Here is a 19,871-nt window from a genome sequence, read left to right on the forward strand (position 1 = left end):
AAGCAACATGCTTCCCAGGTCATTTCAACTCCAAATGAGAGACAGCAGTTTCTATAGGTTTAGGTATCATATGCACAGCAAGGACGAGGGGAAAAAAAAGGGTTTTGAAAGGAATTAGGTCTTTATCTATTTCTTTCTCACTCTTACCTGTCCGGCTTGCTGCTCCATTGGTGAGCAAGAAAAGAAATATCAACAAAACATTAGGTGGTAAGACCGTTGACTTTGTATACTCGAGAATGCCATAAACTTTTCCTTAGAATAAGTAAATGGCTGGCTTGCATGAGAGACAAACGATACCAATCATATCTCAGTTTTTGCTTCGCGTGCGAGATTAGTGATGCTTCACTTCAGAGATTATGCTCAATTATGCAGCCTTGGGGCTCTTTGTTTCAAATGCTACAGTTTCCCAGGTGCATCCAAGATTTGTACATTGTATCTCTGCTATTTCAAGCAGTTTCAGCTGATTGCTTCTTGTTCGAGCATAAAAGTCATCTCTTGACTCTTAATTGCTGTGTCTGCCTTCTCCTGCCTACCACTGTTGCATTTATTAAAGTCACGACGTCGGCACGTTCAAGTGGGATCAGGATCTCGGATGAATGTGTGCAAGTCAAGCACATTAAGAGCGTTCAAATTTGTTTTATTTAAAACAAAACGATCGCGCTCTATTGATTCGGCAGTCCGACCATCCTGTCGTCCCCCCCTGCGAGATCGCTAATAACGATAACATCAGCGGGGGTGGATGTGCTCTCGTTAAGACTGAGATATCCACTCTCTGTAATGTATACGGTACACTGTGGCCCAAGCACACGAAAACAGAGTAGTAGTACTGCTGCAAGTCAGAGAGAGCAATAAATGAGCATCTCTGCAAACGCAGTAACGTTAAGCACCAATTTAAAAATCAAACAAACACAAATGAGCACTGCCCTTCTGTTCTATGTGTTAAATGCCCACATGAAACTACAGTGAGGCAGATTAATGTGATATGACTCTAACAATAATGATAATACTGATTTAAAGCACTGATGAGGATACCTTGCTTGCGATCGCACCGCAACCCTAGTTGGCCCTGACTTCTGTTTCTCTCTGCTCGTCATACCCGCGCCCTTTCCTATAGCTCAGCAGAACATGCTTGTTTCCATTTGTTTTGCACAGGAGGCGACTTTTGTCACATAAAAATTGATCTTGACAAGAGAAATATATGCTGGTTATGCACTAAATGTTCCCTAATGTGGCAGTGACACTGGCTGGGTAATCGATGTGTAAATCTGCCTGCCACGAATGGAAAGACCAAAGCCAGCCGCATATGCAGTCCATGCTCACTTTCAAGTCACCTTTGTATTATCTCAAATTTTATATGAACGAATGCCAAGGACAATAAAATGCAAGAGCCAGAATAAAGCTGTACCTCTAAACCTCTTTACATTACACTGATAGTATTGATGGATTTTTTTTTGGTCTTCGGTATTGGTACTGTTATGTGATTTGGGCTTGTGCTGACTCTTCAGTTACTAATCTTACCCTTCCAAAATTAAACCTTGAGGACTACTGTTAAATTCTGCTTAGGCCTGGACATTTGATTGAATGAACACTGCAGAAAATCTGCCTTATGTAAAAGGTGAGAAGGGACAAGATAGCAAAGTGTGTAGATGTGTAAGTGTGCACCTTCAATATGTGCCTGTCCCGGCAAAACAGGAGGGCAGCATAAGGTCAAAGCCTGGATCAAGAGCTGAGTCCCCCCTCCCGTGGAATAGGTAGTGGGATAAAGGAAGAGGCTGGGAAGCTATCCCAGGCCCCAGGGCCTTTCAAAGGCTGCACACACACATGCGGTGACATGCAGCAGATAGTCAAAGCTCTCCCCTCCTACGCTTGACTGATGAGCAGTGACAGCACGAGGTCTGACTACCACTAGGGGGTTTTATGCAAAAAAATAAAAAGAGGCTGTTTTGATTCAGTGTGAAAATGCACTACAGCAAGTGTTTTTTTTTTGTTTTTTTTTACAGTGTTACATGGGTTTAAGAGTGTGTGTTTGTGCGTGCAGGGGGCGGAGGGACGTGTCTGATTAACTTTCAGTCAACGCACGTGTCTGTTTGAAGGATCGTGGGCGACTGCACTTCATGCCTTGACAGCTTGGGTAGCTGCATTCTTGAATTCACTTACAAGAGATTAAAAGTGTGTGTGTGTGTGTGTGTGTGTGTGTGTGTGTGTGTGTGTGTGTGTGTGTGTGTGTGTGTGTGTGTGCGTGTGTGCATGCGCGCGCAACTGGCTTTGACAGTCACGGCTTGTCTGAAGATCAATGAACCTTATGGTTTTAGCTACATTCTTACGTTTAGCATCTGCACTCAAATGTGCTAACTGCAAATTCATGTGTGGGGTTTTTAAAATACATTTAAATACTTATTGGTAACACTTGAATGCTCGGTGACTATAGATGACATGAATTTAAAGTGCACGTATGCGGTCTATGTAGTAAAGCGTGTGTACATTAGTGCATTGTTTTATACCGTCTCCTTTGCAGTCAATGTGCACTAGCACAGAAATAGAGTTCAGTGACTTCCCACCTACACTGAAGGGGGAAAAATACATGGCTCTTTATTGGCTTTGTATGCAGCTGGTATTTCCAGTGGAATGTGGAGTTTAAAGCTACGGCTAACTGCCTTAGCTAATCACAGACATTTGCTAAGAAACACATCCCTAACATTAGCTGTTTGACAGCTAACTAGATACAGAGATATGGCGCCAGAAGTTAGGCCAACCCCATTAGCGTGCGTTGGTATCAGAGTCTGACGTGTTTGCGTGTTAGTCTGTCTTTTCACGCTAAGCTAGCTGTATATTCTGAATTGGATTCTCATGCTTGTGCTCCCTGTGTGTTAATTAGCTTTTTAAATCCTCACCTCTTGTAAAGGAGGATGGCAATAACGATGCATATGATGAAGACAACAGCTAGCACAGGCCCCACTACCCAGATGAGGCCCTCCTCCTCATCGATGATTGGCTGGGGATCGATGTCGGCTGAAATGACCGAGTCCGAGTAGGGGCTGGTAGCATACATAATCTGAGCCAGGGAAAAACAAATTAAAGGTAAATGTTCTGAAATACGCGCCATTTTTAAAAAAAATGAAAGGTTTGTCCAGTTTTCTGTGCATCATTTCGACATCAAAAGTGTTGGCGGGTACAACAAACCCAATCTAAACGCTTTCCAGGGTGTCAAATGTGCTACACGCAGTCTGATACCCTCTTATATCCGGATTTAACAGTTTGTTTTGTTTCCGCTTCTTTTTACTCTAACTCTCGTTGGTTAAAAAAAAGTGTTAGGGGGTGTTAAAAATAACATTTATCCACAGAGTGGTCTCTAACACGCTCCATATGTGGGTAAGGACCTTCTCGCTTTTCTCTGATGCTAAATGACACCTCATGCGTGTCTTTTAGATGCCAGCAGCTTTGACAAAGCGTCAGTATTTGACGCCCTGGGAATGAGAGCGGGCTAGTACATCTAGACCTATTTTTGGGTGCCTGAGGTATTTAAAGCAGCACTGCAAACCTTCAGTTAATATACGGCCACTGCTGAGCATATCTTGGCGAAGACAGACATGACCAACAATACATATTAAAAGCCAATTCAAAGTTTTTCTGTGTAGTTCATTCTAAGCCGGACTTTGACCAATCAGAATTATCTTTAGTATCTCTCCTATACTGGAGCCTTGATTGAACTATTCCACAGTCCAAGTGAAGATTAAAAAAAAAGGTCCAGTGGGAAGAAAATATATGCTTCAGTGGGCAAATTAGAGATTTCCCTCCGTCCGTCATTATCGTTTTTGCTCTACCTGAACTCAGGGTTAGTGGAGAGAGTGTGAGGCAGCACTATAGACCCTGCAGCTCATCAACTCCATCATCTTGCCTGCAGCTGCCTAATCATGCAGCTTTCTGGTCTTCAGTACAGACAGACAAATGCACACACACACACTAGCTGCAGCAGCGAAGATAAGGCGGACCGCACACTGGATGCAATTAAAGAGGAGCTCTGTTATCGAGGTGTTCTCGCGATCAGCTAAGGTCTTAAGGGGCTTCTCTCCCTAAAGCAGCAAGGGTCAGCTTCTTCTGGCTGCAGCTTTAAGTTTTAAAGTCCAACGCCTCAAAAGGACTCAGAGTAACACATCTGACCAGAAGCCAGCTCCAACCCTCAGCCAGGACGCGGCACGGTTAACCTTCTCTGCTTACCAACACGGACAGCTGCTTTTTATTTTTTTATTTTAAGAACAAAGAATGTGAAATCACTAGCAAGGGGGCTTCCTAATGGGAAGAAAACTTATACTCGAGTATCGTGGGGTAGACTTACATTCTCGGACATCTCCAGAACAGCAAGCACAAAGAAGATGTATTCCTGGCCATTCTGAAGTTGCTTGTTCTCAAAGTCCCCATAGATCTTTCCATCTCCCAGGGTGAACTGTTTGGGCAGGTCTTTGAAGTAAGCGGCGATATAGGCTTTGGGTTCTGCCTGCCTCTGGAAACGAAGGCCCCTGCTCGTTCGGTTTATCTCCTTCAGCAGCTACAGTGAGGAGTGAGAAGCAGACAGTTGATAACACACAGGCACACGTTCCAGTACACACATGAAAACAAATCCACACAAACCAAATATCTCTATCTAGATTTTTTTTCTTCTTCTTCTTTTTTTCCCCTGATCGCTGAGCTGAAAACGCTGATTGCAAAAAAAAAAAAAAAGGCCAGAACATTACAAGAAAAGATCAATGACTTATTTCGTGTTTTTTTTGGACTACAAAAGATTGTCAGATTAAAAGATTGTGTGGATTTCCAGCATATAAAACAGCTGAGGATTATCCAACAGCTTCAAACAGTAAAAAAGACACCAAATTAATTCACAACTTACACAGCTCAATTATTCTTCTCTTGCTGATAGCATCAGAAAGATTTTTTGATGAAATATGTAGACAAATAGAAGAGAAGAGTTTTCTGTGTTTGACGACTTCTGTTATGCGTTTTTAATTCTTTGCCTTCAGTTCGAATGAAAGATGTGTAGAGCTGGATTATATATATTGAGATTAAATTAGCAACATGTTCAAATTCACGTTTAATTTGTGCTTTATTTGTTTGCCGTTTTTCACTCCTCTGTTGCCTCCTTGGGCGATTAGTTTTAGCGCTTGTGACTCTAATAGGCTGAAGGACTGTGCCCTTCGTACGAGCCATCAGATTTTAAATTTCTGGTACAAAGCGCGGATGATAATTATGCTAATCGGGCCTGGCTAGTTGTTTCGTCGTCTGAATGCATATCCACGGCCTGTGCGCGTGTGCGTGCGCGGTTGTCATTCACTTTAGAGAGGGTGCGCTCATTGTGTGTGCTCTGTTTTGGCTGCGGGGCTGTTGGTGCTGCCCGATAATGTCTTCAATCATCTCTCCTGTCAACACAGCTAAATCTAGCTGCCCTTGGGAAAAGTTGTGAAAAGGTGAGTGCCAATATTGACAAACAAATAAATTCTGACAGAGGGGTGACTTTTGGCCAATCGGTCAAGGCTACAGACACATCGGCACGAGCTGGAAAGCCGATACCAGGTGAGACACCGCGTGTTTTTCTTTCAGCCTTCCAGACACGTGCGACATCTCAAGATTTAAAAATTGAGGTATAATTATCAAGATTCGATTTGCGAGTGCTATTCTTCTTGTTCCACCTCGAATTGAAACATTTGCTTACACATACATCAATGCATAGCCCAGACCCCCCACCCCTCACCCCCCTCGAATTATCCTGACTGGCTAAATATAAAAGTTGTCAAGTGTTTTGTGGATATGCAGGTAGCCTAGCTTTGCCTGGAATGAGAAGAGACATGAAGGCCTGATGCAGCTCTTCAGGTAATTACCACAGACATAAAGAGGAGGAGGAGGAGGTGGGGATAGGGGTTTGAGTTTGCAGTGCACTTGATGGCTACTTTATGTTCTCATTTCCATATGAACAGTGCTCTCTGCAGCTATTTGCGTCAATCAGCGGGACTCATCTGCTGTTCTCCCAGCCCCTTATTTTTTTTCCTAGTTTGAAGGAAAAGACGTGTGCGGGCTGCATGTGCGCAAAGTTTATAGGGCTCGTTATGAAGCCGAGTATAATAAGGAGATAAAAAGAAAAAAAAATTATAGCCATTATAACCAATTATGACAATTAAAACCAAATCATCCTTTTCAGCATACCTCCTCCAAATTCATCTCGTCAGGACTATCCCAGGGTTTGAAAAACTTGCCGGTGCGTTGCTTCTTCAGAGGTACCACCACAATATAATAACCCCTGCAAAATATAAAGTGTTATATAAATACAAATTGTTCTGGACTGGGTGGAGTCAGTGGAATAAACAACACAGCAAGAAGAGCCACGGCAACGGTGTCTGTCCGTATTAGAAAGCGTAGTCTGCTGACCAGAAAACAGTGCAAAGAGACTAAAATCATGCTTTTAGCAAGTTACATGATCTCTTATCATCTGATCAGGGATTTCTTTTCTGCATTAATTCAAGCATGTTCATTGAAGTCAGGCAATATGGTTATACCTCGGTTAGGCCCCCTGTGGGCTAATTAGGAGAGCTCAGCAAAGCGAGATGGGTTTTTCATCTCTTCATCGCGGTGGCAACAGAGATAACGACCTCCTGCCAGATTTGGGCTTCCTGGTTTGGGCGCTGCTCTAGCTAGCATTAGCCAGGATAGCAGTGTGGCCAGCTAATGGGAAACTAATTAGCTTAAGCTCTGGCGTGGGAGATAGTGGTCCAAATGTAACCACCGATTTAAAAAGGAATAAAGAAAACCCCAAGATGGGTTTGGAGCTTCAGTCTGCAATCGGATGTGATCCTTGGCCTTCTGACAACCCTGGGCTTTGTTGAAAGGCTGTAAGAGACTTTATAGGGCTTAGAGGAGTGTGCTTAAATGAGCCGGGGTGCTCCACTGTGTAATGACTCAGGTGAAGTGGATATTACACTGAAATGCAGGGATGAATATAAATGACTGTTTTGGAAGAATTACCCCTGACAAGGTCAGCTATCAAGTTAACTTGTTTATTTCCATTCACAGAGCAACAGTAGGAAATACAAATCAGTAATGTGGATGTGGGAAACGAGTTAAATATCCAACAAGACACATTTTGATACACTACCCAGGTCAGGAAATTCAGAGTTGACTCAGGAACGCTGCTCCGAGCTAATCTGTTGGCTTATGTTGTTATTATGTGTTTGACTGCATAGCTGCAATGGATGTATTGTATCTCACTGATGGAGCTCAATTCGGGACTGAAAACAATACTTCTGATCTATGCAGTACTAATGAATCAAAAAATAAAAGGAAAACACATGTGCACGTTTTTTTTTCTGCTTACCTTACTCTCTCAGAAGTCTCCACTGCAGGTAGCTCCACAGTCACCATACCGTCTGAGTTGGTCTTGTCGACCAAATAGGGTTTGGTGCGGAGGACGTCCGGGGCCGTCATGGTGGACACGCGGTGTTGAAGACCTCCCGCGCTGTTGCCGCGATTGGTCAAGAGGAAAGAGTACTGAGTTTCAGGCTGAAGACCCGTGATTAGCTTCTGGGTTAACTTCCCATCGACCTCCACACTCTGCCCGTTATCGTAGAGGATCTGTAAAAGGATGATTCACTTGAGGTTTCATGTAGAATACCACATGATTTCTAATGTAGTGTACATTGCAAGTATTTACAAGGCTTTGTGTTGCGTGTATATGAAAGTGCCATACTGAGCTAGGCAATGCTCACAGTGAAAGGTTGAGCAGGGTTGTAGGTGTCTGGAATTTCCCATGTCAGCAGCACCGACGACTTCATGGCAGCTTTCACGTGAAAATTTTTTGCAAACACTGCTAAAAGAAAGGGGGAGCATGTGATTTAGACACAAAACATCCTCTCGCTCTTTTTTTTTTAAAACAAATCTACCGACAGAAGTCCCACATCGTTGCTTACCTGATGCCTTCTTTAAACCAGGCTGAAAGCAGCAGTGCTACTCTGAACTCAACACTATCCTCTTACCTTCTTACCCACCAGCTCTTAAAATTAATGACTGACCTTTGCTTAACTGACAAGACAAAGAGACGTACATACTTACTCCACGTGCATTTCTTAAATGACTGTTAGATTAAAGAGACTAATGATAGGGCAGTATGTCAGAACCAAAGTCTTCGGGTTGACTCCGTACTTTGACAACTTCTGCCTTTTGAGGTTTTTAGGGAAGTGATTGGAAAGGGCAGAGCAGGGAAAGGTCGGCTTGTTATTGTTATTTTTTTTTTAAAGGGAAAGGCCTAAAAAAAATTCAGGGACTGGTCCTACCTTGATCCACAGGCTGTGTCCTGAATTGGACACTTGGGCTATAGGGACCAGCGCCCTTGCTGGTGAAGGCACACATTTTAATATCATAAGTAGTATCGGCCCTAAGGCCATCCAGGATGACTGTCGACTCCGGGGCAGTGATGAAGAGTTCTGAGGGACTGCGCGGGCTGTTGATGTCCTTGTACTGCAGAGCGTACTTCACTATTTGCCCGTTTCGTTCTGCCAGCAGCACAGGTTGCCAGCTAACCTGAATGGTGGAGGTGGTGGCGCCCTCCGCTTTAATGTTCTGAGGGTAGCCGCTTGGAACGTCCTCGTTTGTGGTCACTTCTTTGACCGTTTCTTCACCAAAGCCCACCTTGTTGCGCGCCGATAGGCGAAAAGTGTAAGAGGCTCCCTTGTGGATCTCTTTGGTTGTGTAGTGGTTCTCTCTCTCTGCGAACTCAATAACAGTCAGAGGATCCACATCTTTACGGCCGAAGCGGAGACGATAGCCTTGCAGGGGCCCGTGAGTTATTGCTGGGGGGTTCCACTGGAGGAGAGCTGTGCCCATGTTGGTTGTACTGACCTTAAGCCAAGGTTTTTCAGGAACTAATAGCAGCAATGGAGAAAGGGACAAGTTAGAAATATTTGCAGCACACAGGCATTCAGTGTTAGTCAATCTACAGTCAGCTATCTCTGTCTTTAGTGTGGCATGACGCAGTACAAGAGGCGTTTCCTGGTTTTTTGTTTTGTCTGTTTACGTTTCTACAATAAAAGTGCCTTCAGCTTTGCCATGTCATACCAGTGGGTAAGACTTATTGTTTCTTAATGAGACAGTAATTAGCTGTATTCGTGCTCACTGACAAGTGTAAATAATGCTTAGGATATTACATAATAGTTTGATTGTTATTAGATGCAATACTATAGCATTGCAAAGTGGAGATGTGTCAGCAGTGATGGTTCCGTTACCTGCACCAGTGGTGGTGATCAGCTTGGGCTTGCTGCGTGCACCGTCGCCCTTTGTCGTGAAGGCTGCGACAGTAACAGAATACGTGGTCTCAGCCTGCAGTTCTGTGATGATCATTTCCTGTGAAGACACAAGACTTGAGTTGCAGGATGCTCATGTGTTATTATGCAGATGCAAGCAAACAGAAGTGGGATGTGATATTAAAATAACCTTCACGAACGCATTCCTTTAGCATATGTGAGGCAGCACGCTAAACAGCTGGCCAAAGATGCAGATCGAGAATCCCAGCTGTAGCCAAGCAACAACACAATCAGGAACAACCTTTCTTTCCAATATTTCCAGTGTTTATTATCTTGACTTCACTGTCAGATAAACAGCTCTTTGCAAATCGTCTCTCCCTCCTCGCTGACAGGAAGAGACCCTACTGAGCGCAGCAGCAGTTGGCTGGGGGTGTGACCGGGCTGTTCGCCCAGCGAGATTTACCCCTTTGGTGATGGTGGCAACTTTTCCGTCTGTAGAAGGTGAATTGTGCTTGATCAGCAGCTTCTTTTAAGCCTAGTTGAGTTTTTATCTGAAGTTTAACCATTTCCAAAATACTACACGTGACTATTTATCCATTTGCACATGAGTAAACCACAATAATTCAAAGGGCCAACACAGTTTGACATCTTGAAGTTAAAAAGTCACCAAAAATAAACGAAAACGTCACCCCCAACCAGATGGCTGCACCTTCCTGAGCCTGGTTCTGCCAGAGGTTTCTTCCTGTTAAAAGGGAGTTTTTCTTTCCCACTGTTGCCAAGTGCTTCCTCTGAGGGGTTGTTTGATTGTTGGGGTTCTCTCTGTATTTTCTCTGTATTATTATTTGACCTGGTTTTGACATGCTGCATCACATATACTTCAGCTCGAAGCATGTGTGACTTGACAGGGATCACAGTGAAAAGCTTTACTTAACAAATAACTACAAAAGTTCAAATTTTATTTCATGTTATGTTTTGTTCATCAGCACTTGTAGTTTGGTAAGCTTCAGATGAGCTTCCTTTCTGCAGTTATTAAAGATGAAATAACACTCAACCTATTAGTTAACATATGTACGGGCATGCAGAGGTTGACAGCAGCAGAAAACATTTGTATTTCGTGAAGTTGATCTACTCACATGATCAGTTGTATCATCATATTCCCACTGATTTTGAGATCAGAACATGGAGAGAAAAAGAGACAACAAATAAGGCATAGACACTAATCACTGGAAATAAAATGCACACACAGTGTTTGTCTACAGCCACTAAATAAATTAAATACAATTTTTTCATAGAATATTTACAGCAAAAGCAGAAATGATCATCCATATACAGATAAACAAGCTTGTGTGTCCAACTGAATTCTCATTAGTGGCAAAACAAGTTACAACTAAGCTGAATAAATAATCAGGCTTACATAACAATAGTTTGTAATTGTGAGTGAGAAAAACATTATGTGTCTCAGATGTGGTGGTGGCTGGCTGAGGGTGGGGTGGGGGTGTTGTACCTGGGCATCATCAATCAGGATGTCCTTGATGGCTGGCTGTCCTGTGGGCTCCCCATTAACCATCCTGACATAGTGCACCTGGTACCCTCGGATCTGACCGTGCTGCTTGGTGGGCATCGGTGAACGCCAGATCACTTTAATTGATGAGGAGTTGACAGCCTCCACCTCAACTTTACGAGGTGGCCCGCTAGGAACTGGAGGAACACCATGGGATAGAAGAAAAAAGGTGAAAATTATAGAGAACCCCTTCACCCCCTTTTTTTTCTCTCTCTTTTTTTTTGAATCTCGCCCAAAGCCGAAGCGCAAAATGCTGCAGTGACCAAAAAAATAAAAAATAAAAATCACAAAAGTGCAGCAAACTGCAACAAGCACTGCATGACATCAATATTTCAACAATGGTAAGGAGGGGGGGGGTAAAAACCAACCGCAAAAACAGGTCTGACAACTGACCTAATGTCGAAACATTAAAAATGGGTAGAGTGGATTTTAAAAACATGGAATAAAAATGCCTTTTTGCCAAAATAGAAAAGTGGAGCCAAAGGAGGCTTCAAGAGTTTCGACTGCTTGAAGCACGGCAAGAATTTTGGCTATGGAGCAAGAAAAAAAAATGGGTTAAAAATGACTGTATCACATGACGAGAGACAAAAAAAACTTTTTAAAAAATGGCCTTCAAAAAAAATCTTCCACCTTTTGTTTTGCCCACTGTCCTCAATTTGTCAAGTTCTCAAAAAAAAAAGAAAAAAGTGAAAAATACGATGACATTCGGTAAAAGTTTCAAAAATGACAGTTGGGACTGGAAGTTTGGAGGCCTTCTGCTGAAAATGCCATACCATGTGTTGAAATTGAGCAGCGTACGAGGTGGGGGATATAAAAAAGCCAAAAAATTGTGCTTTTTGCAAAGTGAGTTTCTTTTCTTTTAAAAAAGCATTGTCCAAAAATAGGGTTAAAAGAACTGAGTGTCGACAGTCATATTAGAAGCAGGCAGAGAGGGTAGAAGAGAAGAGGGGGGTTTGTAGATATAGGCAAGGCTGTTAGTATTTGACAGGGTAGGTTAAGAAGGGTAGACTGGAATTGCAGCTGGAGCTTTGTTTTAGCGAACACATACCATCCTCCTCTGTGCGGATGACCTGCGGCAGGCTCTCCGGTCCTGCTCCAACATCTGTATGAGCAGTGACAGTCACACGGTACTCTGTCCATTTTTCCAAGTTTTCCAAAAGGTACTGGGTGCTTTCCGGAGGGATGTTGACGATTTGACGAGTAGTCGCGTCCTCCCCTTCGGTCGCAGCGTACTGGATGGCGTATTGCGTTATGATCCCGTTTTGTAATTCGACAGGTGGTGGCCGCCAACTTACCAGGATGTTGGTGGAGCTGGGGCTATAGCACTTGACTTCCTGAGGTGGGCCCGAGGGTTCTGGTTGTCGGGTTGGATTTGGAGCAGGTTTTTTGGGGTTTGGTTTTGGTGGGTTTTGGTGAGGCCATTCATTGGGTTGGATTTTTTTTTTTTTGGGGGGATTTTGTGTTTTGAAAGGAGTTTCAGTTTTTTGTTTTTTTCAGGGTGATGATGGTAGAATTGACCAAACCAAGGGAAAAAAAGAAGAGGGAAATAAAATGATAAAAAAAATGAGGCAAAAGCACAAGGACACGTGGGTAAATCAAAAACATTTTAAATCAGTGAAACGTGGAATACACAAATAAAGGCAAAACGAAAGGTAACGACAAACACAAAAGTGTACCAACTCGTGATGAATGGATGGTGGTGACTGGGAAAATTAAATGGACTGATTTACCATATGTAACCTACCTTTGTCATGAACAAAAATTTTTTTATAAAAACAAAGAAGACAAAAATCACATATTCTAATATTCTTAGATCCCGTAAATATGAAAGGAAAAATGAAGCTACACCTACTTCAGATGACATGTAAGTTAAACCATCTTAAAACAGACTAAGAAAAATTTGGCAAGCAGTTACCATCAATCCAAAAACATAAAGGTTGATGCTGTAACTATTTTTAAAAATAGAAAAAAATATATATTGTGTTTGTCACCAACCTTTCCGAAGCCTGTTGGTTTGTGGTAAAAGCCTGATTGTACAACAGAGAACTTCCCAAGGAGACATGACTGATTTATTACATTCTGATAACATTGGCATGCACTGTTCTTTCCAAGTTAACTACATCATTTACTACATCATCTGAGCCAAGTTAAAACTTGTGATCTTTTATACCTACCTGATCCCTGCCCTTGTCTTTCAAAGCCCTCAGATTTAGGTCAGATACACAGAAGTTTCCTCTTCTTTTTAAAAACATTCATTTATTTTTCTATAAGAAATCTAAGGCTGGTAATTCTCTGCATTTCCAATTTTTGTTTTTACCCCCTCCCCCAATTTTAACCAGCTGCATAAATCTGAGGTCTTTCGGGTGAACATGTCCCTAACTACAAAGGCAGTACTCGCTTTGAGCTTTCTATGATATTGAAACTCATGAACGCTCTTCGTTCAAATCTGAATTGAGTATTAAGGTGAGAGTTCTTGAAGAAAATGGAAAAAAAAGTTGCTTTGGTTCTCTCCGTTGTAGCCACATAGAAAGCTCAGACAGACTCCAAAACATTTCTATTCTCCTATTTTTTGGCTGACATGCAATTTCAGGAGACAAGGCTTCCTAAAGGCCAGCTATGCCCTTTCATTTAGGAGAAAAAAAAGGAGACACAGATGTGGGCATTCACATAAATAATTCAAGGCTTTATCATTCATTTACGTCTGTTTTTGCACAACAAAGGTGGAGAGCCCGCAGTTTTTTTTATAACCTCGTCTCCTGACTTTACAGGAAAGCCCCGGGTACACTGCCCATGCAACCTTTTCAAAGGGGGAGGGGGATACAGCATGGTCAGGTAGATTTTGTTACACTGATTTTCCATTTTAAGTGTTTACAGCTTTGCTATTTTCAAATGCATCAAACATTTAAAGGGGGAAAAATCTTATTTGGTTTATCTGTGCTCAGAAGGACCTTTCTGACATTTTTGTCACATCTTCGATTTTTTATTTTTTATTTTTTTTGCGGCCCACATAAAACTTTGAATGCATTTGAAAATGTGTTCCTTCCCAGATAGTTTCAACCCTGTCAGATAAGGAAGAAGACCTACGTGTCTGTGGAGTTTCTGCAGAGATTTCATTGGTGTAAGCTCCAACTCCGTGTTTACTTCGGGCAGCCAGCCGAAAAGTGTAAGTAGTGAAGGGCTTCAAGTCCTTCAGTAGGTACGTTGTTGTCGGCTCAAAGCTGACTCGTTTCTGGGAGGAAAGGGTGGCATTGTCACTTTGTGTATAAGATTCGTTAAACTACAGCAGAACAGAAGGAAAATCAAATGATAGGTTTTACTAAGACAGCTTTAATTTGAGCTATTGTCTCACTGAAGTCACAGATTTTACCAATAACAGTTATATCCATAGTTAAACCTCTGAAATAAACAATATCTTAGAAGTTTAACAGTGGAACAACTGCATATTCGTGCATTTACTTGGTAAGGATAGATCAACTATGCAGACTAATAACATGATAAGTAGGCAAATAATAATATTATTAAACACAATAATCCCAAAAATGGTTGGAACCTTATTAATGTGTTAAGGAGCATTATGGACTCTTAAGTCTTAGCAAAATAGCTTAATATTAGAAAGTAATTACCTCCTCTTTGTCATCTCTCTTTCTGTATAAAAGCTCGTATCCTGTCACTTGATTTTCTTGTCCGGTTTGCGTCTGAGCGTTCCACGACAGCAAAATGCTCGTTTCTGATTTGGCTTCTCCTTTGAAGTCGGTTGGTTGGGACGGAACTGAAATTAGAGTGAAGAGATGAATTCATTACTCGTCGTGTCTTGCACTATCCACTCTCATCCGAGTCACGCGTGCACACACACACGCCACTTGGCGGTTGAGTTATTGCGATAGTCTTCACAGGACTTTTTCGTGAGACATAAACAACGAGGCATTTGAATCGCTCCTTCTCACTTAAGATTACTGGCTAAAAATGTTTTTCACACTCAAAATTTTCATTGCGGGGTTAAGAGCAACGATACTTTTTAGCAGCCTTTTTCCGGTTTTGTATTTTCATTCATTGTCTGTTGCCGTTTTTTTTTCTTAATGATTTAAAAACAAACCCACCTCCGGTCTTTGCAATGATTTGAAGATCTGGAGAAAGAGGCCCATCACCCACTGAAGTGTAGGCTAAAATTTTGATATAGTAGGTCTTATTTGGGATGAGGCCCTGAATGGTGGCAATATTAGACCCCCGGACGATCTGCTTCTCCCAGTGGTTGGGGTGCTGGCTGGGATCCATGGTGTAGTAGACTCGGTAGCCCGTGATCTGTCCGTTGGCCTCCTCTGGCTCATCCCACTGGATGAACGCTGTGGTGGCGCTCATCATGTGACCTCGGACCTGCCTCGGTGCGGTGCTGGGTGCCTGCTCAGCAGTTTTGGCCTCAATGCTCTCGCTGGGTGGCCCTCGGCCGATGTTGTTTACCGCCACCACCCGAAACTCATAGTCGGAGTAGGGGCTGAGGCCCCCGACGCTGTACCTAGTGGTGGCTACGCCATCAATCTCTTTGTACAACTCATCCGAGTACTTGGACTTGTGCTGGATGATGTAGTAGGAAATTGGTTCAGGGTTGCCAGAGTCCCAAGCCAATGTTATGCTTGTGGCTGTGCGCTCTTCCACTACAGGAATACCAGGAGCCTTGGGCAACGCTGTGATGATAATTATAGAATGAATATTAATAAAAATGCAAAACACACAAAAGTCACATATTGGTAGAGGAATTTATTGTACATGCCGTAGAGACTTTATTTTAATTTGTTGATGGTTGACTTTTATTGATAACTTTCATTTACCAGACCGCTGCACATGAAAGTGATGAGCCACAGTGTATGTGGAGTCATAAGAGACTGTGTTGTGCGTATTCGATTAGGTGGGTGGATAGTCTTAATATTACTTTAGTTTTCCTAGTTTACAGTCGTGTAAAAAAAAAGAAGAAGAAAAAAGCGACATATCATCTAATGAGTGAGATTTAAGGCTTGTACACTCCACGTTCGGCATTTCGGAGCGATGTTGTCGTTAATCTTGGGTTTCCCAGTGTTTATCACTTTAATAATTAAACAGGTAAATTTATTACTTTAATTCCCCACACCGTGGCACATGGCAAAAAGATATCAGGGCAATAGATTGTCTTTATACACCATCTGAAGTATGCTTTTGGGGGAGCTCCTGCCAGAGGGTTATATTGTGACTAATATCTCTGTGTTGTGTCTTGGAAAAACAAAGCTGAATGTCTGTGTGCGTGGCTCTGTCCCCGGTGTGCTCGTAAACATGGCGGCACCAATCGGGGGTATCTTTCTGACACACTGCAGTGTAGATATGATTACGCACAGATAAGTACCATGTCTACACCAAAGTATACTCACTATGTTTCATTCTCTAACATGCCCCCTCCTTTCTTACAAATTGCTTGCAGAAATGGTGCGCTTTTGGCTCTGTAGCTCTCCAGCTGAGAGATAAGCACTTCACTATATTCTCAGCCTGGCATCTAATGCACCGAGGCTGGTGCCAGGGCTTGTCTAAAGCTTTAAGGAATCCTCTACAGATGACTTATCGTGGCAGTGTGAGGTAAATAAGTTCCTTTAAAGCACTGCCAGTAGTCGCTGCTCGGATAGATTACTAACAAATATTAGCTGCAAACTGGAGACATACTGTATTTTGAAGTAAATACACACTCTAAGAACTGAACTATTAATACCTTTGCCTCTAGCATTGGCATTTCTATGAAAATTACAGTCTTTAATTACAGTATTAGAAGAAGAATTAAAGGCACATGTACCTTTCACTGTTATCTGTGCCGCAGCCTCTATCACCCCGAGGGTTGACATGGCTACACATGTGTAATTGGCCGATTGCCGTACGTCCGTAAGCTCCAAGACGTTACGTCCAATGGGCATATCGTCTTCCGGCGTAAGATCCTCAGCTCCCATCATCCACTTGACATATGGCATGGGGGAGCCCACAGCTACACATGTGATATTGACACTGCCGCCAGGCATGATCTCATTGTCTGTAGGTGGAATGGAGAATCGCGGTGGCACCCGTCGCACTAAAAAAAGACAAAAAAATAGCATGAAAACCAGGCAGAATCTGGGGAAACCTTTGCAGAAAAACGGCATTCACCCCAAAAAGAAGAAAAAATTCTTTAATGAGAATATTAACAGACTCTTAAATGTTTAATAGTGTCAAATTCTCTAAGATTTCTCCATTTATGAATGTTCTCATGCGATCCGAGACTTCGATTAAGTGGCGAATGGATTAACAACAACACAAGCACCATGCACAAAAAAACTGCATCACCATCAGTACGGATGTACAGAACTGCACAAAGTGCTGGAGAGTCGACAGCACTCCACAGTTGTGTGCAAACAAACAACTTTCAGGCTGCAAACTTCCAGCTGATGTGAGATAATGTGCCGCATCACATTCTCACATCACATGGACATGTAGGTCATACACTTAAAGGCTTCACGCGCGACAAACGGGAAAAGTGTCTCGTGTTTTTAAGGTCACTACAATGCACTGTTAACAATGCTATAAAGATGGCTAAAAAGGTAACTGACTGTGCTATACACCTCAGATAAATGTGAAATTTATTAAGGGGAGTAGTTATACTGCCGCTCAAAGCATGAATAATTACAGTTAGTGATCCTACAATTCAATCCATGCCTGGGAACGAATCAAAATCATTTATGATGCTAATTCAAACTGTTTTCAGTATGACTATACGCCTCTCAGTACATTTTGACAGAAAGGGCTAAGAAACGTCATTCAGTTTGACAGCTGTGAAATGATGTGCCATGTTAGGGATTTATAGGAAAGGATTCAATCCTAAAAGGAGGGTAACACACTTAAAGACGGATGCATCTGCAGGGTTCGAACAATGCATTGGTGCAGCCAACTTATCGGTCAATATCAGCTATTGGCTCTTATATCGGTATCAGCATATATAATGATGTTGCATAATTTGTCCACTAGAGGGAACTCTGCAAACAATCAGCAGATTAAAGACTTATTTTAAAAATAAAAGCTTATTAAATAAAAACTACTAACAAGGAGTGATAAATAACTAGGCATAAGCAAATGTTACAGAAATCTGTCTGAAAGAAAAGTATCGGCCGATATACTGTAGGGTTAAATCATCAAATATCGGCATTGTATCTGCTTGGGATCTGGGAGGGAATATCCCCTCTCTCAATGTAATTTTACTTTTTTTCTTCACTAATACAATGAAACCTCCGAAACTAGTTTTGCAGCACATCAATAATGCATTATAATGTGCTATTCCTGCAAAAATGTGATACATTTCACTCTTACGGCAACTCTTTTTAAAAATATTGTTAGATTAAATTACTCTTAATTGTGCAGGTTTGCTCCAATAAAAGATGAATGTTAATGTGTGACGCCGGTAACACATGAATGGTATCGAGGCCTTCTGGAGGAGAGCAAGAATCAATCATGCATACAAGAACAATGTTGGCTTTAGGAGGCAACCACATGAGGGAGTCTAGGGAAAGGGGGCTGCGGGGGCAAAAGAAGCAGTAACAGGGTCAGAGGGAAGACATTGTGTCACTCGGTGTAAATGGAGAGGTTAGCCTGACACTGTTACACTGCTCTAACTGCGGCTAGCACAAGCTAAGGGAGAACAGAGAGCCACAAAAGAAGATAACATCATCTTAGCACTCAGGTTTATCCAGGGGACGTAGGCACAAAGGAAATGAGGCTGGTGCTACCAGGTGCTGTTGTACAACTTCTAGCAAGGATTTAAATAAAACGTAAAGTCAGTGTTACTGCTCATGGAATTCAAAATAGATTACTCAATAAATTATTTAGCAAACCTTGAAGAAATAAATGAAGGAATAAATCACTTCTAAAGATTATAGGAATATTTGCAGTTACACTTACGCTGAGTCTAAGCTAGTTACTTGTGCTATATTTGACTAGAACTCAGACGTGCTCTTGCAGCTGCCTGCTACTAATTCACAGAGCCCATTCTGTTGAACAGGCGGCAGCTCTCCAGACAGGAAATCTAGGGGAACTGCTTGCATTATTAAATACAACGTTTCTCTCACTCAATATTTAATTAATATCCAATTGGATCACGCTCCCCACAGACATAATATTATCCTGCTCATTTGAATATCATTACATTTGTCAAGTCTTGTGGATAACGCTCTAAATACATCATTCTTTCATGACTTCCTGCGCAGAAACATCCTCATCTGAGGAAGTGGATCATCTCTAACGGCAGGATTGTTTTTAGAGCTTGATGCCTGCCTTTGGTTCCAATTACAACAAGAGGTGGATTTCGGTTAAAGATGCTCTTATCTGTGACAGACTTCTGTTAGAGGGAAGTTTTTGTGTAGACTAAGGCTTAAACTCTTGTATGCAGAGAAACATTTGACATCCACGTGAATGGAGGTGGTTTTAGTTCTAAGCACCGATAAATGAAAGACAGCGATCTTCCTAATGCTGTTTGTCATTTAGCTCCGTTCTTTTCTTTCTTGTTTTTAACCACCTTACCCTATTCCCCTGCTGTGCTGTTAGTTATCAGAGAAACCAAGCAGGAACACTGACAGGGTAGGAGCTGGGGGAAAGGGGTGGCTAGTCCAAACATTAACAGGTGACCATGCAAATAGACCGTCGGACAGATGCAAATATCATTCCTAAAACCCCACCTCAAGATGCAAAACATGCACCACCTATTGGACAGTCAAGCAAGGACCAGAGGCATTCTCAATGGGAACATGGACACTGAACGTACAGCAGAGAAAAATAATATTCAAAGGAGCAAAAAAAAGAAAAAAAAAAGGCTAAAGTAATACATCAGTTTTTTTCATTTTAAACGTCTCTAAAATGTAGCTAAAAATAAATAAAATAAAAACACTTGTTTCTGTTGTGTTCAAAAAGTAAAAAACACACCAACCTTCTCGCAGCTCTGAGGGATGTGGGGAATTTGATGCAGAACAAAATGAAATAAGGAAAGGAGAAAAACAAGGGAAACACAG

At 42.1% G+C, this 19,871-nt stretch overlaps 1 protein-coding gene across 38 annotated transcripts in view; it reads right to left on the reverse strand.

Annotated features, from left to right (window-relative positions):
• LOC113018650 (protein tyrosine phosphatase receptor type D) overlaps nt 1–19,871 on the reverse strand; it is a 410,754-nt gene that overhangs the window by 24,750 nt on the left and 366,133 nt on the right. For 9 of the 38 annotated variants that reach the window (XM_026161884.1, XM_026161879.1, XM_026161889.1 and 6 more), the window contains 16 exons: nt 19,790–19,801; nt 16,643–16,912; nt 14,934–15,515; nt 14,460–14,605; nt 13,921–14,065; nt 11,885–12,190; nt 10,780–10,973; nt 10,409–10,435; nt 9,258–9,375; nt 8,310–8,897; nt 7,746–7,846; nt 7,355–7,611; nt 6,190–6,283; nt 4,334–4,543; nt 2,892–3,052; nt 148–159 (listed from right to left, as the gene is read on the reverse strand). In XM_026161884.1, coding sequence (XP_026017669.1) covers nt 148–159; nt 2,892–3,052; nt 4,334–4,543; nt 6,190–6,283; nt 7,355–7,611; nt 7,746–7,846; nt 8,310–8,897; nt 9,258–9,375; nt 10,409–10,435; nt 10,780–10,973; nt 11,885–12,190; nt 13,921–14,065; nt 14,460–14,605; nt 14,934–15,515; nt 16,643–16,912; nt 19,790–19,801 — 3,223 coding nt within the window. The remainder of the gene's footprint in view (nt 1–147; nt 160–2,891; nt 3,053–4,333; nt 4,544–6,189; nt 6,284–7,354; nt 7,612–7,745; nt 7,847–8,309; nt 8,898–9,257; nt 9,376–10,408; nt 10,436–10,779; nt 10,974–11,884; nt 12,191–13,920; nt 14,066–14,459; nt 14,606–14,933; nt 15,516–16,642; nt 16,913–19,789; nt 19,802–19,871) is intronic. The other 29 variants (XM_026161888.1, XM_026161882.1, XM_026161886.1 and 26 more) reach the window with 15 other exon arrangements.

This window comes from Astatotilapia calliptera, chromosome 3 (genome assembly GCF_900246225.1).
Source record: "Astatotilapia calliptera chromosome 3, fAstCal1.2, whole genome shotgun sequence".
Classification (NCBI taxonomy): domain Eukaryota; kingdom Metazoa; phylum Chordata; class Actinopteri; order Cichliformes; family Cichlidae; genus Astatotilapia; species Astatotilapia calliptera.